Source organism: Balearica regulorum, chromosome 5, assembly GCF_011004875.1.
Source record: "Balearica regulorum gibbericeps isolate bBalReg1 chromosome 5, bBalReg1.pri, whole genome shotgun sequence".
NCBI classification, from domain to species: domain Eukaryota; kingdom Metazoa; phylum Chordata; class Aves; order Gruiformes; family Gruidae; genus Balearica; species Balearica regulorum.
The window spans coordinates 27,504,988-27,523,546 of NC_046188.1; the positions used below are offsets into that span (position 1 = coordinate 27,504,988).

General features: G+C 37.0%; 1 protein-coding gene across 1 annotated transcript in view; it reads right to left on the reverse strand.

Moving 5' to 3' along the window:
• MIPOL1 (mirror-image polydactyly 1) overlaps positions 1–18,559 on the reverse strand; it is a 200,622-nt gene that overhangs the window by 104,425 nt on the left and 77,638 nt on the right. Inside the window, 1 exon segment of the mRNA XM_075753955.1 lies at positions 18,387–18,557. Within this exon segment, the coding sequence (XP_075610070.1) occupies positions 18,387–18,557 (171 nt within the window).

Below are 18,559 nucleotides of genomic sequence, written 5' to 3' on the forward strand. Positions count from 1 at the left end.
AAAAATAGATGTTCTTTAAAAGAACATGTGTTTTTATTGGTTCACTCCAGGGCTCTAAAATGCCAACAGCTGCAAGTAAGAAACTGGATTTCCTTCTAAAAACATATATAAAAATACTTTTTGGAGCACAGCGAAGAGAAGACATCATCCAATTCAGTACTGGCAAAAAGGAAATGTTGGATGTATCCTTTTAAGAAAGCTGAAAGCTAAAGGAAGTGTTTCATTTTAAATATTATAAATAAGAATGTCTAAATCCTGTTATCCAAAACTTGTGAAAATTCATACTTGGGAAACATTCAAACAGAATCCTCTTAGAGACAAAATATTTTGCACAACACAGGTTGCCTAAACATCTGATCTGAGGTGTAATTGTGCACTTAAATGGAAGTTCCTGCGAATTTAACACTTTATGAAAGATGGGCTGTTAATTGAGAAAACCACTTCTTTACCTCAGATACTTTGAGCACATCAAAGAAAATGAGAGCAGTGTAGATGGATGTCAAAGAGAATATGCCTCGATCAGAATGCTAAAGACTTTGGTAAGTAAATTATATAAAAGTCTCACAAATGGTAATGTCATTTTATAAAGGTTTCACACAAACAATCCACCAAGAATTAGCTTCATCGCACGGTCTGCTGTGTCCATTCAGAGTTCTGCAACCAGAGAGGCAATACTGAAGACACACACACACAAAAAAACCAACACCCAAACCAGAAACAGGTTTCCTCTCTTCTTCCAAACCCTCTTGTTTGTTCTCGTCTCTGAATATATTTCTTTGAAAAAGTCTCCTACCTTAGCTAGCCTCATTCAGGTGATAACGTACTTGTCAGACAGTGAGCCTCTTTAAGCCTACTCCAACCGTTCCTTGAGCAACCATCAGTGCCCAGCTGTACAGTTTTCACTACAACATCATCCATTCCCAGCAATGGGCACTCAATCTTCTCTTTAACCATATTTCCACAGTGCAACCTGGCTGCGCTCTTCTAAACGCACCCAACCATTCCAAACAAATGCCTCTGTACCCAGCAGAGGATATATTGCAAGCAGCTAAGACACAAAATGAAAAGCAAAGCAGGTAACATACCAAAAGGATAAGAAGAGGTTCAGACGGGAAAGAAAGGATAGACAGCAACTACACCTGTTCTCCCTTCCCATCTTCCAATTCCAACCATTAGGCTACTGGTGAGCCTTTTTTAACAAGCATCAGCTAACATGATTCAGCAGATAGAGGATGTTTGTGAGAGGCACCGGTTCAATCCACAGCAGGTGCTGACACCTTTCAGTGACTATGCAGCTGGGAGGAAAATCCAGAGAAACTGCAAAAAGGAGCGCCTGCTAACAGGGATGCTGATGGAGAGGTCAAGAAGTGGACCAGGAGAATATCACTGAGTAAAGTCCTTGAGGCTCACCCAGCAAGAGACTGTTAAAAGATGGTCCTAGTTGCAGGTACACAAAAGGAGTAAAGATAGTTTAGAATGAATTGAGTATTTCAGAAGATAGAAAAATCAATGCAGATAACCACTTAATAGTGTTTGGCCTTTACTAGAAAATGAGGTTGCATTAACATATCAAACATAACTTTAGCACTTGTATAAACAAATCATCTTTAACATGCCGTCAGCTTTTCAGCATTTTCTTCTTCAATTTGTACCTGTAACATGTTAACACAGTGTTACGGTGCCTGCCATGTCTACACAGATTGATGAGTTATTTTTTGATCGTTACCTAACATGACTCTTCGGTGAGGTGTTCCGAAAGTAAAGGTACAGACATTACACAAGAGGAAAGAAAAATCTGCAAACCATTGGAGAAATAACATTACGAGGGACAAAATGGAATACAGCAAAGCATTAACATCGAGCAGAGCAACCCTCCGTCCCCAAGCATTTGGTCCCCGTGCAGTTTGTTTATATGAAGACACCACCTATCCCCAGAGGCCTCACGCAGAACCGTAGTCAACCCTGCGCTACTCAGGTCGATCAGACCGTTCACGTGCTTTCAAACAGATGTAAATGTTTTGCTACACCGGGGTCCCTGGCTCTGATCTTACTGAACTAGATGGTAATGTCAGGTGCACTATTCATTTTGTATTTCAGCACAGGTTTTACTCAGAGAAAGGGTACTGTGATGCTCCTTGGCAGAGGAAGCAACAGCTAAAGCTGAATATAACAGAAAACCGTAACACTTCCTTAGTACAAATGCAGTCTTGGTGGCTATTTAATCCTGTTACAGCTATATTTACTTTTAATATTACTATACAGCATATAATGTTTTCCATCATATTTCATTAAAAGAAATCCAAACTAACCCCTCCTGAACTTATGCCAATATGCTGGGGGCGGGGGGGGGGGGGGGGGGAAGAGTCAACACATTATGCCATTTATATGCTAGGAAAATAAAGAATTGATTTGTGTGTCTGTTAATACAGATATGAGGGTCAAAGTCTAATGAAACAAATGTACTAGGACTAAGATGAGGCCAAATTCTGCACAAAGTTCTTTTCTGAATTACATTTGATCATCTCATCCAATTAGTACATACAAAAGATGGTATTTTATGAAAATACATTTGTTCATCTAGAGTCCTTGTAAAAACCTTCAATACTTAGAATCTTATGACTCAGCACTGGTGTAAACGCACAAGAGTCCACTGCTGAGATCACTGAAAGAAGGGAAAGTGTGGAGGTGGAGGTACCGCAATGTGCTTGCCCTGTTCTTGCATTCTTCCTGAAGCCCGGACTGTTGGCTGAGTGGGGTAGGTGGATCTTTGGTCTGACCTGATCCCATCCAGTCAGTCTTACGTATTCTCCATAGTTTAATAACAGATCTTGTACATAATCACAGCCTCCCACAAATAGCTTCATTCTGTCATTAAATTTAAGGACAAAAATCAAAAGTGAGTCCATAGTCGCCTGCCATGGGTTAACCGGTGCATAATTACTTGATTGCATATCAGGGCCTTCACTTTAAACAGCGAGTACTCTATCACATTCTGTGGACTTTTATGCATGAAGGCCTTGCTGAACTTGGATCTCAATCACTGAATTAGAGGGAAATAAAAATAACCTAGTTCCTACTGACTAACTTGGGAAAATGGTTTATGTCCTCCAAACTATGGGAAAATAGGAGATCATCTGAATGGCAGATGAACTATTATCCAACATGCATTTCTTCCTTTATGCATTTTAAACAAAATGCTCAGCAGCAAAGTAAATGACACACCATATCTTGATGGAAAACGCACATATACCATTAAAAGATGAGCTTATGGGATACCAAGATCCTACTACTACAGAGCATAATACTTTTGGAAGTGATAAACTGCAGATACATTTTGGAATTAGTTAACACATATTCACTGCAATGAACAACTGGAATACAAATAATTATTCTAGACATCAAACATGACAAAGATGAAGAAACATGGCTACTTTTTCAACTGTTATATATTTTAAGTCATCACTTGTAGAAACGTGAATACAATAAACAACCATATAAAGCAAACAAAAGCAATTCAACTGATTTTTCTCTTAGTTTATTATTTTGTTCACCTTTTCTTACTTCGTTTATAATGATCTGCACCTCAGAGTAGCTCCCAGCTCAAAGATGCTGAATGGAATGCAAGTGTTCTCAGTTTGACAGCCCCTCTCCCCCTCCCCTCAATATTTTTTTTTTTGGTAACAGTCTGCCCCTTGTCCCAAATTCATCATGATTTCTGGAGAGGCAAACATCTTGCGCCACTTGGATGCTGCACAACTCTTTCCTTTGCAGACAAAAATAATACCAAAGTCATCCAGTCAAAACACAAACCAACCTTTGGTGTCACTGTGAATTATGTACTTTGAACTGCAGATGTTTGGAAGCACTTATATTTACATAAATAGATTTTATCCTTTTTCTTCTAAAATAATAATTTTAAAAGAAATAAAGAAATAAATGAGTTTCTACATAATAATCACTAGAAGGATTTTTCCATTAAATTATAATTGTGAATTAAGGCTTTCTAACCTCTGAAAGAAAAGACTTTTCTTCAAAGTTCTGGCAAGCCATCAACAAATGTGTTTAAATGATTATTTATACAATGCCCAGCAGCTTAGAACTACTGGGATTTCAAGAAAGAGAAGTGCTTTTGTAGAGCTTAGGCCTCAGAAACATATGCATCTTTACAAATTTATATTCTATTAGTAAGAGAAACACTTAAATATAAACATCTTTTTTTGCAGCAGTACGATGGTGTCTTGCTCCATCAGAAGCCACAAAAAGAAATGCATCAAAATACAAATGAAACATTTTTGTCTTCCTTGTCACTACGAGCCAGTTGGAACCTGCGGCATTAAGGCAGATAATACGCTGTATACATGACTTGGTTTCCTCCTACCATTCCTTTCCCTTTCTATTTCTGAACACTTCAAAATGCAGCAAAACAAGCTTTCGTTTATTTTCATTTGAACAGTTAAAGGAACTGTAAGGGCATAGAAAGACATTCAGAAAATTCAGACAATAAAGTTTAACTGTTTCCACTCATGTTAACAATCCTGACATGTGCAGCTATTCCACAGCACTGGGTAGCCCTGCGATACCCACCCACACAGCTCCATTCTCTATATATTTTTACACTTCCTTTCAGTGATGACATTTCAAAGATCAAGACAAGCTTGATCTACTTCTCAAAGAGCTCAGCACACACAGACTTTCCTAATCAATGACACTCCTTATAAAAAATGTGCGAGGTGAAGAAGAGAAAAGAAAACGTGGTGTTCTTGAGCTATATGTGTTTCACAGGTCATTCAAGCAGGGTGCCTGTGCTGGCCATGCCATGGCTCTGCTGACGCAATTGCTGACCGACTCCTGATCTGCTGGAGGAAAGTTAATGGTAGGAGCTGCTAAGCCATGTTAACTGGGTCATCTTTACAGTTTCCTGTATCCATTGCATATAAATTACCAATCTTATCTCATCTCTGATCCATTTTTTGTAGTTGTTTCTAATTGGAATATAAACCCAGTAACTCAGAGTCAAACATCTATTCATGAGGCTGTACTGTGCGATTCGTTAGCACGCTGAGTTGTAATATTATGAAATGGGCTACCACAGTCACAGTATTTAGTAAATGCAGATAACCTAATATACCACCGATTTTCGGTCTTCAGTTAGATAGCGACAGACACGTCAGTAGCCAGTCACCTCTTCATCACATGGGCTGAAAAAACAATCACGTTTTATTCCTGCAAATTTGCAGATCCTACGCATGTTCTTTCTAACGTGGAAATACAATCACAGAATCACAGAGTGGTTGAGGTTGAAAGGGACTTGTAGAGGTCATCTTTCCCATTCCTCCTGCTCAAGCAGGGCCACTTAAAGCCAGTTGCACAGGACTGTCTACATGGTTTTTGAATATCTCCAATGAGGGAGACTATAAAAGGACTATAAAAGACTATGTATTCCTAATAAAAGGAAGGAATATGAATTTCAAAAAGCCATGAACTTTATTTTTACTAGCTATTTGACTTTTTTGCTTTATCTCTCCTCCTTCATTGTTGAAAGGAAGAAACACAAGTCTTCCCTCTACAGTTTCTTTAGTCCTTCTCTCCTTCAAATGCAGCATCTTTCCTCCTTTCTTTTGCACGGCAGAATGTACACATACTCTAATTCTCAGTTCTCATCTTGGCCTGTGTGAGGTCCATTCCACTGCAGTGTCTCGTTTTTGTCTACATTTGTGCATGCATCTTGTTTCCATAAATATTCTCTTTATTATGCAATTCTTCTCAATAACTCTTCTTTAATTATACACAGTGTTTGGTGATGTTCTGACTCTCAATTAACATTGTCTAATCACTTTTCCCAGCACTTAAATGAAGTTAGTAAATGGGACTTTTTTGTTTTATGGGATGAGAAATTAGCACAGAAAGTTTAAGAAGCTTAATCAACCAACAAGATCATGTAAGAACTGGGATTACTACACCCAAAACCTTTGCTTTATTACTGACTCAAACAAAAGATACGGTGCTATTGCTTCCTGTGGCCACATGTTTTGCTGGGTCCTCAGAAGAGTAGGCAGTTCCATTACAACCAGATGGCGGGTGGCCAAGAGACAGCTTGTCAAACATCTGACACAACACACCATGACAGATAGCTGATAATTGCTTTTGTTTAAAGCCTCTTCCCCACCCTCAGTTAATAATCCGCAGTGTTGGTACCCAAAAAATATATACAGTAGAATGGAGGTAATGTTGGATGATACACCGGAGTTCAGCCATCTAAACTACCAAAGGTGTATGAAAAGGAGAAATTTTAGAAAGAAACATTCACAACCTGATCTTCCAACTAGATCTAGAAATTAGGAATCTGATTCTCAGATATATGCAAGGCACTTGGCTGCTGACAGAGGTATGTTTTTAGAAAGTGTAACCTTGTTTAATTGAACATAACCAATATTAGCTCACAAGAAAACAAAATTTGGTAAACAATCTGTCATTCTAATAAGCTGGTTTTTAAATAATCTTAAATGGATTTTCTTAAAATCCATATGCAAACAAGACTATTGCCTAAATGTTAAGTTGGCATTTACTGCACAAAGGTACAAGAATATGTCTGGTCCATTTTTAAATATCATCACTTTATTTGAGAAAACAGTATCGTGGATCACCGTATAGATGCCACAGCTTTTTAATCTCTTTATTCAGATATTGTAATCATGGGATTGCAGGTGTTCCTTGTAGTACACACTATCTGTTTGTCCTGATAAATACCGTACTCTCAATTGAGCCATCAGTTGCTTAAGTGGCAGTTCTTCAATTTTTTGTTGTGTAACATGTTCTCCCAAAACTTCTTTAATGTGTAATAAAAGCTACTTTAAACTAGAGATTATAACAAACTAAACCAGCTAACTAGGTAGGTGAAAGCACAAAGCTCTGCAGATATGTCAGGGACGAAAAGTACATTTTGAACAAGCAACATGGTTTTTTAGGAAACTTTAGTATTGAAGATCACAACTATCTGAAAGCAATATTATTATCAGTGTTTTAACAGTCTGAGAATAACTGTGAAAATGGAGCAACTAATTATAAATCTTCAAGTACTATTGTGAAATCAGTTTCTTTCTCACCAACACAGAAAGTATTAGGTAGGTAATAGCAAATATATAAAATCCATATTTCAGACATCTTTTAAAAATTTGCTCAAATGAACTGAAAAGTGGAATAACAATAATTTAAAAAACCAAGAAATTAATCGGTGTTGCACAAGCTTAAAATGAATCATACATAGAAGACAAAGACACCCCACAAAGAAATGTTTAAGAAAGTAAACAAAAGCTTTGCAAACTAAACCAAAACCACACATTTAGAAATTTTGTGTTGCTCAGCTTCAGTGTCCTGGTTCTGGCCAGAACCAGGACATTCAGTAATACTGAGAAATGTCTGTATGATTTTAGTACATGAATAAGATTTTTCAAATATTAAGTAGTGGTTGAATCTGAAGACTTTACCTCTGTAATATAGTTTAGTTTTAGCTTCACTCAAGTGTTTTACAGGGATCAATGTGACTACCTACTCAAATAGATGCACACTTCTCATGCAGTTTTGAATTAACAGCCACCTAAAAGCTTTCAGATACACTAGTGAAAAGCAGGAATGCTTAAATTTAAAATCAGCTGCCTTTGACACATGCAATTACCAACATTGCCCTCATCCAACTCAAAGCTTCCTGGCAATTCCATCCCTCATGTGCAGAGGGTAGGACACCCCAAGCAGGAAAAAAAAATTAGGAAAAACACAAATAGAGACGACTATAATGACAACTTCTGAAAGCAAAGTGATGGGCCTGCCTGCCAAAACAAACAAAACGGGTAAATGCATGACTACTGCTGAGAAGTGTCTGGATACCATAGAAGACAACACACACGACATAAAGAGAATATGTAACAAGACACACAGCTGCTGGCTAGCCCTACAGTAGAAAGGCTGATATGACTATTTAGCACAAGGGATTAACAAGGATTTTGCTATTTCTTCTGGGAGGCTGGCACTGGATGCTTTCATTTTCACAGTGGGCTTTTCAAGACTAGTTTTGCAGACTGAGATTCAGTTAAAGTCCTAACGTTTTGACTGTGAACAGGACCTCAAGCAATGAGCCTTAAAAAATGCTTGCAGATTGACAAAGAATACTTTGTCTTAAAGCCACAGAAGATGAAGGAGGTAAACTCACAGAGAGGGCTGGTGTTCTCTCCTGTCCTGAACACAACCCAGCAGAGCTCTTTCAGGCAAAAGAGAGGGAAGTCTATTGTTTCCTAATGTTGCTGGGATCTGTAATACAATCTCTGTCTGAGGTACGAAATTCCTCATCATGATTACAACATGACTTGGAAGGAAACCTTACCTGTTGGTGACAAGTCATCTCATGAGACAACTAGCAGCAAAGTGTTCACAGCCAGTCTTCTGACACAGAGCTTTACTCTGGTTTTGGGGTTATCTAAACTTTGGTAATACTTCTACAGATAGCAAAGAAACATGCTGTAGCGAATTAAGAAATGAGCAACTAAGCGTAACTGAAAGATGACCAGTAACTGCAGCAGAACTTTGGTTAATATACTTAGATTTACATTTTTATAGCTGCTAATTCATTTACTAAAGGCAATGCTAAAACTCCCTCCCCTCTCAAAACATAGTATCAATTCTATGTTATCAACAATATAAAGCATATTTTCAGAAGCATTACTGTCAATTATCCTGCGTCGGTACATTACACCAATGAAATATCCTGTAGTTAGCCACTTATATTGTGAATTTCTCATAAAAATATGACAACTTCTTGCAATTCTGGAGTCGTTAAGATTTAATACTGTTCTTCATCCACAGTTAATTATTTTTGTTATAGATAAAAGTATGATACATTTTACACAATCACAGCTTCTTAAGTGCCTTTAAGTATTTCTACATATTTGAATTGTGCCATTTAAAAAAGTATTTTCAATACAATAGTAAACTATAAATCAGAATATGATATTTTGTGCTTTGTGTATACCCACAGCATACGCATCAATAACTACTTTAAAAACACTACTGAAAACAATGACAACAAAACATTAACATCAGACAGCATTAATGAGTTCCCTGATAACAGCATCTTACAATCACATGCAGAGCACACGCAATAGGAAAGCCTGTCCTTCATTTGCAATAGAGGGTAATGGAAGCTAAATTTTTCTTGTTCTCAAGCAACTCAGCTTGAAAAATAATTAGCAGTGAATAAACAGAACATGGAAAAGAGGGTAAATCCTAGATACTCACCATCTGAAGCACGAAACAGTAAAGCCATACAACAAACAAATGTAGGCATACTTGGTGAACGAGACATAGATAAGTTAATGCTACTGTGAAATCTTTCTTTCATAAAGAGAATACTGATAGATTTTTTCTTGTTCTACTTCTTTGCCAGCGCCACTACACACTTTAGACCAGAATATGTAAAATAACATCATCAAGCCTGAGGACTTCCAGAAATTGATTAGTGGCTTCACAACCGAAAAAAAAGGTCACAATGTCCAGACCAAAGCAAGAGGGAAAATTGCTGTTGTGGTACTTGTTACCTGTTCATTTAAAAACAGCCAAAAATCTAAAAAGAAATTGAAGTAACAAAAATGTTTATTAAGTGCTACGTTTCAGTCACAATCATCTACCATTCTGTTAAAAATGAGTAATCAGCATATCATCATTACAATAATTTTTCCTCACATCCTCTGTTACTGCCAGACCTAAGCTTCCTTACTCACCACCCCTCTTTACAGCTTAACACACATGTTAAATCATAAGGATGACTATGGAGGGTATTGCAATGCTAGAAGATAGGTCAATATTTCACTTTAAGGACTCTGCAGGAAAAAAAAGTCAACAAAAAGCAGCTCTATTAATTCTTCTTAGCTTCATGTCCCACAATATTCTTAGTCAACTACTGATGTCTTGGTAGTAGCACTATCAGCAATATAGTTTGGCTGCTATTCTTTGAAGATATCTCCACTGTCCAACTAAATCCAAACTTTATATCCTGTGTGTCATTTTATTTGTGATCTATGCTACTAGTTTGAGACCTAGTTCATTTATGTCTTGTGGACAGGTCCAAAATCTTCACCAGAAAAGTCTGCATATAAAGCAGTCTAATCATTTTCAAAGTAAAAAGGCTGAATATGAATATACTGGAATACTTTCTCCCAGACGACTGGTAGTTTTTACTTTCTTTTAGCTATTTCTTTTATTTTTTTAATAAATCTGATTCTCCTTCTTGAAGACATCTCCTTTTTATCTTAGTTTCATGTAATACACTAGCAAAGCTTTAATATAACTAATTTCAAAAATATTTGCTTGGATTAAATGGATTTTTTCCATTTCTATACTTACAAGTAATGAAGCTTTGGACTTTTATCTCAAGTTCTCAATAACTCTCAGAAATTTTCACTGAAGAAACACAATTTGCATGCTACTTTGCACTGGGGGTGCACTTTGTAATTTCTCTCTCCTGTCCCTACTTCCTATGCTTTGTTTTGCACTATGGAGCGCTATATGAGAACATGAACTGGATTCCTTTTTTGATTAAAGCAAATTCAAAGATACACCTAGTGCATGCTGACACAAATGAGTATTCAGTTCATAGGACTTGACTACAGCTAGTCCAAAGTAAAAAACAAACAAACAAACAAAAAGAAACACACACATACTCTCACCCTGAAACAGGTTAATGTGGATTTCAGATGCTGAGAGCCATTTCATACTCCAGGTCCATTCCTATTTGTTCACACTACTTGCTAATACAGACATAATCAGCCACAAATTACAACGGTGAACATTCAAGAAGTGACAAATGGGTAGAAGCAAGGAGGGAAATGAACATGCAGGTCAGACACATTCACCTTTTCAGAGTCCACATTAAATATAAATATAAACCACAAAACTCTTGTTTGTCACCTATCAAAAGTCTTTTATGCAAACTCATGCGGGTATCCAAAATAACAAAGTACTTTTACAGAAACATTTCTTAGAAACTTGCCTAAGAAAAACAAGCTTTTAATATGAAACACACAGATTTTATTTTTTTTTTAAGAAAATCAGTGACATTTTACCCAGCAGGTTAGCAAACTGAAATCTGATTCAACACTCAGTACCTAACTTGAAACTGTGAAGTGTTAAGTACCATGGAAAACTTACTTTAGGTACCTCTACAATAGTTCTGGTACCTAGAGAACTTATTGCATGACAGTGATTCAGTCTCCTCTTCAGAGGGCATACTATTTGAATTCTGCTTGTGTCACGCTGGAAATTTCCTCTATGGGTTGTTGTTACTAAAACAGGTGATCAATAAGCATACAAAACATTTTTCCTCTCTTTCATCCTAGGGTTTTGACATTAAATATTTAAATTAATTCTAGAAATTGGTTTGGAAGTCTAAGCCGTGTGAACCTAGAGCTTAGCACCGTGATAGATGAGTCAAATAGCAATTAATCAAACAAGCTTGCATGCAAATTTACTGTCATTTTCAAAGGGGTGAGGAGTTTATAGGTACTGAAGAGAAGATGAATGTTCAACTGGAAATTCATTAAAGTTTACAATTAAAGACACAAAGCTTGATCATGCCCTCAAATACTATACAGGCATGTATTTTGTGAATTCTGCACAACACACTGTTTGCAGAGGAACAACAGGTGATTTAACAATGCAAACAATGATGTGTCTCGGGGCATCATTCAGCCAAAACCTTATGGCAGTAAAAAGAAGAAATGTAGCATCAATTAAAAATTTGCTTCAGAAGTTCAAAAAGACAAACTGTAATCCCTCTCTTCAAGGAAACATTGCATTAACATTTACATATTTACTCATACTTAGCATTCATGGGCTAAATACAAAAGTTCGGTATAAGAGCTCCTTAGGGTAATTCCTTTCGGATCCTCCTCTCCCTCCCACTAATGACCTACCAGCTGACCTGCATTCCCAGCTGTGAGAAGCATTAACTCAAAACCTACAAGACCTCACGGAACCAAAGCCTCGCTGAAGTCAAACTAAGGTATAAGCTTCAAAATACTCCCTTTCACCAGTGAAATTCTGACTCCAGTGAAATCGAAGGGAATTTCATACCCTATTAACAGATACCTGCCTACAGAGAAATCACCAGCTCTGCTACATCAATGCAAGAGACCAAATGACACTACAGACACTGACCTGTAATGGCCCCAAAAATTCTCCTATTATCTTGTCTGAACATCTCACCTCTCCTCAGCTTTCTTAATGAATTCAGAACTGAGACTTACATACAGTGATCAAAGAAAACAGAGCACCATGACAAAAGATTAAACAGGTGTTATTCTTTTGGGGAACATTCTACACAAATCAGAAAACCCAACATAAGACATCAAGAGGATTCTGTTTGGCCAGTTTCCTCTCTATTTTCATCTCCAGTGGACTAAAATTCCTACTTCAGAAGAAAAAAATACTTCATACACCTTCTGAACATAGCCAAATATTTAACTGAGTATTCCCCTGGAAAATATTCATGCTCCAGCTAGCACAAATATATCTGAGCTAGAGAGAGCATACCTAATTGTCTCAGAAAGTAAAGAATTATTATAATTTTTCAAGCTGGGTTTGTTTTAGGAAGAAGTAAGCAGCCAAACAGGGAAGAACACGCCCTTTTGTGAGATGTGAAAGATTCTTGCTGCTCTTCAGCATCACTCCCAATGGTTTTACTCCATGCCTCCCAACTACCACAGTCACTGGCTGTTTGGCACTGAAAATTCTGCGTGGTGAGATTCACTTGGTTTATCCTGAGAAGCCGCAAAGAAAATGTGGTTTTAACCATATTCAGTACAACATGGACTTTCTAAAACATGGATTTAGTCAAACTTTCAAAGGTTTACCTTTACGTAGGTACACAGGAAATGAAATTTGACATTATAAAGCACTGCTCCAGTGCAACACAATCAAATGGAAAACTAATATTGCTAATCACAACAATTGCTCGTATAACTTGGCTTTTTGTGGTGTTTCCTTGGGATCCCTTTTACTCAGCGTTACCTCCAAAGAGATGCCTGTAAGGTTTACCCAAGGCCACTGATGTGAATACCAATAAAACTGACAACCATTTCTTCAACTCCTGTTTCTTTTCTCCCCGCAGTCACAGTGCAACTTTTAATGTTATATCTCAAATTATTATTTTTTTAAAAATCTATTCTGTGTTTTATTCCATATCCCTATTGCTTTCTCTCAGGACTTGGACTAAATTTGCAGGGCAAAAGGGGCATCCTGCGGGCAGCACATCTCCCTCTGTTTAACCATCCTGCTGGCAAGTAATTTCCCCATGCCCATACCGCTGCTACCTCTCAGAGAAAAGCACTGCAAATGAGGGCAACAGGAACTTGCTGTTGCCTGCCCACAGGAAACCAGCCATAAGAGTGAACCAGCATGGTCCTTGGATCCTCAAATTATAATAAACATCCCCTTTACCTTCACTTCCCTCCTCAAATAAGCCCGTGACCAAAATCATCAGTAACCCACAGCAGCTGCCTGGTTCACAAACAACTGTGAATACAGTTTCCTACCTTTTCTTTTCCTGTTCCCAAGTATCAGTGGCAAAAGGGAAAAGGTAGTAGGGGAAGCATCCTGGCAGAGCTGCTAAGAGGACACTGTCAGATGTGCTCCTGCCAACCAAGAACTCGACCAGTATCCTCAACCAGGAAGTGTGAAAGGGTACCAAAACACAAAGTTTAAACTGAACTGCTAATTCAAATTACTAAAAATAACATCCCAAACTGTGGTTGGGTTGCAAACTCAAACTCTTATGCTAAGAGAGTCATGAGGCATTGTAAACAGTTGCGTGATTATTCCTCAATTAAGGGCCCAAGATCTGTAAGCAATTTTTTTCATTTACATATACTTTTGTTGTTTTTACATTTCGTACAGCTCTTGGGTTTATTACTTCAATAAGACCTGTTCACTCATGTGTGCTGAGAATGCCTTAATGCTCTGTGAATCACAGATAACACAGAGGTCTACACCTTATTTGGTGTAAAAGGCGGGAAATTGCTTGAGCAGAATGTAAAAAAAAAAAAAAAAAAGTCAGCAAGAAGCTGGCTTGTTGTAAGTACAGACATTTATCAGTTATTAGTCATTAGTCGAAACTGATAATGATGGGCAGTCAAGCATAGTGCTTCTCATCTTTGTTTTCAATGATGATAAACTGCTGCCTGCTGCCAAGCAGTGCCTCAAAATGGAGAAAGGTACTTAAACTTGCTTCAGATGAGCAACTGGGTGCATGCCAATTTTTTACATGAACAGTCATAAGCATGTTCCTGCACAGCAGGATGTGATCAAACTATTCAAAGCTGTAAAACCAGGTTTGCTTGCCAGTTATGTTATTGCTTCAAGATCAGAGTATTACAGACAATACTTTGCCAGCCGTGAAACCACTGTTTTTCCTTAACAACAAATTCTACACCTTTAATATTTAAAACTCTGCATAGAACTGACTGTTCCCAATTAAAAAAAAATAAAAACTTTACAGAATGAAAGTTAGGACTGAAAACATATCAAACACATGATCTCCTGAACTATAAACCATCTCTTATTTAGCTTTAAAAATCACTTCCTTCAAGCTGTACCAATTAAAAGGTCCCCTTTCTTCTCTAAACCAGAAGAAAAGTAATTGTAATGACTTACTCAAGTCCTCAGCTTCAACTGCCAACCCTGTAATCATATTAACATTCCTGTCCATAAGGTGTGATGTGGTTAATAGGTGGTTGCTAGTTTGAGACACTGCACTGTATTGCCTCCTGCTGGAAACCACTTCTTTAAAGTATTTTGTGAAGACCACACGATATGACTATGCCATATGTATTCATTATTAAATGTCTGTCACTAATTGGATTACTCAAGGAAGAAAGACTTTTGAAGAAAGGCAGAACTGTAGTACAACTAACTGGACAAATGAGTTTTTTTCTTGAACGGGTTAAGACAAACCTGAACATTACAGACAAGAAACTGATGTTTTATTTCTCATGACAGTCAGCATCTTTCTCCATTTTCCTTTCAGAGGATCAGTCATAAAACAGACTCAAGCTCCCCAGTATAATACAATGTCTGTTCACTAACAAACATATCTTAGCAAATACAACCAAACAGTTGAGTTTGTTTTTTTAAGGGGGTTGGTACAGGAGAAGATGGATGTCAATGTTTAGCCACGCTTTAGTTGTTTGTTTTTTATTCACTTGAAAATACATACTAAAAGTAGTATCAAATATTTGAGTTTATACCATTTTATTTGTTTTCACACATACAAAAAGTAGTTTGCATATTTGCTCAGCAATCTAGTCAATGATCTAAGATTACATACACATGCACAGCTCAACACAGTGATAGAAGTGCCTCTATCTGCTTCCTAGTAAGAAGTAACATTCACATTTGAAATCTCAAAGAAAAATATGCAGAGGTTCTTGGGTGTTATGGGTTACAAAAACATTTTCATGACCTTCCCAAGACATGGACAGTGTGCTTCATTTTTTGAAGAATAAAAAAATTATTCAAGTAAAATTCAAATAGAAGAATCACAACTAGTTAATCATTGTCAAGAATGCTGCAATAGCAGTCCAGTTAAATGCAACTTAATAGTATAACTACCAGAAAAAGTATTGCAAAGCTGCATTTCAAACACTAGTTGAAAGTAATCTGTCATAGGAAATGCACAGTTTATAGAATGTCCATTCTCTAGGAATGTAACCTACTCCTTACTTGAAATCAAAGCAATGCGTTTGAGCTGTGAAGGTTTTTGTGTTATTCTTTCTTACTGAGAAAAATCAAAAATCCTACAAGTAAAACCCCAAAAGCTAGATACTACTTATATTCACTGTGCTCAATTGTCAAATGCAGCCTATTGTGAAGAAAACCATAAAGAAGGAAAACAGATGCAGTTTCATTAAACAGTCAGCCCAAACCCTTGTTTTCATGTATGCAGTTCTCTGTCATGTGGAACTGGTTATGGTGGTCACTCAAATGACATTGCCCTCTCCAGCACCGCACAACGTCAAGTAGGAGCAGAGCAACACGGTGTTCCCACAATGTGTCATGAAGCATTTAGTTTCCATTGCCCAGTGACCTCTGTACTTTAAAAATGCTTTTTCCAGAGGACAGCCACAGCACGCTAATGCTTTGCTCTATTTCTGCTTTGTCTCAGCCTGTTTGCATCAATCCCCCCATCATATTTGATGTCACCTCCATCAAAAAGAAAAAAAATTTAACTTGCAGATGTTATGAATGCCTGAGGCGACCTCAGATCTAACTTCCAATAATTTGCATTTGTTATGCTAAGCATATACATCCCCTGAATTATATCTAGTCCCTTTGTGGTCTAGTGTAGGAATCCCTCTCCTATTGTTCTTGCTGTTAGCACTATCGCTATTGCAATGTTAACAAAAGACTACTAATAATTCAAGTACGGTACGAATTCCCAAGGAATCATCAAGTGAGAAACATAGGTTTAAATGGTAGCTTCAATTCCAAGGATCTATTTTTCTAGATTCAAGAGTAACAGCTGTAAAAGCATCACCTATGTGAAAACACAATACATGATCAATAGAGTTCTATTAATAATAATTAATTTAAAACAATGGTCTTATAAATTGCAAACGGTATCACAGTAGCACAGTTTAACACCAAATATTTAAATTTTCATTTGGCAGGGATTTAATATTTTATTCATTTATTTTTTTAGCTGCACTATTTACTTAACATTACCCCTGCTTTTTGCTGACAGGCCTAAAGATGGCTTTGCTAGTTGTGGCACTTGAGCCATTACTATATAAAATAATTATCTTTAATAATTTCCAAACTGATTACTTGGAAAAGATTACTCCTTAAACAGGCAGCTTAAAAATAAATTCAGTTAAAATGTATATTAAAATGCCCTACAACGACATTCTTCTGACATTCATAGAAGTTTTATGGTCTAAGTATGTCTGAAAGTCCACTCCAACAAAGACGCAAAAACTGACATAACAAAACCAAAAAACATCAAAAGATCCTTCTCTTTTGCTGAAAGCTTTTCTCTTAAAAGCTGCTCACTTTTCAAATGCCCTGTGCAAAGAAGAAAGAACATAAACTTTTGGTAGGACTGTTGGATGTTTCCCAGTAGCTATGCTGCTCATCATTATTATAAAAGCAAAAGAAAGCAGACTGAAAAAGTAAAGTTCCAACATTAACATCCTTTGCAACGCATACTGGACAGACACACAAAATATTTTAAGCACCAGGCAAGATGGGACTTTCAAGCTTAAAGTAGGAGAGAATGCAAAAACAACAACTGAAAAAAGTGAAAATTACAGAGTGTGTAGAAGGGACTCTTTTACCAGGAGACTTCTTAATACAACATAAATTTAATCAACATTGTCAATACCACTCAAGATCATAAACCTGACTTTAAATCTACTAGAAATCAGTTAGATGTGGGCTAACTTTGGTAACTCACATTAATAATCTAAATTTTCAGTATTGGAAGACTCAGACGAAATTTCTTGCCTGGGATGAATACAGGAGTTTCATCCAGTCTAAAATCTTGTGTTTTTCCAGGAGATACATTCCCTGCTTAGGCTGCTTCTGCCTACAGCCTGATCCTATTGAGCTAAATCTAGGTAAAAATTCCAGAAATAAAACTGTGGGGAAAAACAAAACAACAGAAGAACTCTTCCATGAGATAGGAAAAGCAAGGAGACTCTCTTCATGGTGAAAAGAATGAAGACAACATTGTTCTGTGAAAATAGGAAACTGCAGGGAATGAGTATCTGAGCAGAAAAAGGACCTCAGTTTCTTTCGAGTCATGTAGCAGAAGCATTAAGACTTTTAGAGTCAAGGACCACATGTGGTTTTTTATCTCCTGAATGTAAAGCAACAAAGGGAGGAATTGCTTGTATTGTTGCATGTGGTACCATTATCTTCCTTTAATGTATATTTCTGCCATTTATAGCCCTTCACAAATCCTTGAGTCCCAGTTAACTGTCGTCCAATGCATTATACCAACACAGCGTACTACAGAACTAAGCCCTTCATAGCTCTTTAGATTGGCCAATACACTGAAAATGATTTTGTTTTTAAAAAGGAGACAGCTAGTGATCAGGTGCAAAAAATACAAAAATAACTTTTCTCACGAAATGCATTCATGCCATTTCCATGGGCACTACTACCATGAAGAAGCAGTTGATCATTAATCAGCCATTTATGACAAGGGCTATCTTTGAGATTTTCAACAGAGAAAAGCAAACAAAATAATTTTCTTCCCCAACAGTAAAGCAAGGAAAAAAATAAAAAAAAAAAAAAAAAGAAGAAATCTGGTATTGAGTGATTACATACTTGTAGAGACTTACTTGAGACAAAGCAGCATCCCGTTGTTCTATTACTGCATTCATTTCCTCAGCTATTATTTTCTTTTTACGTTCTTTGGTCCTGTGTATTCGATTCAGAATTATAGCTCCATTCTTCAGTATATCTATCCCTGTGTCTGCATTGTTTATTCTGTTCAGTAATTCCTGTAATGTCT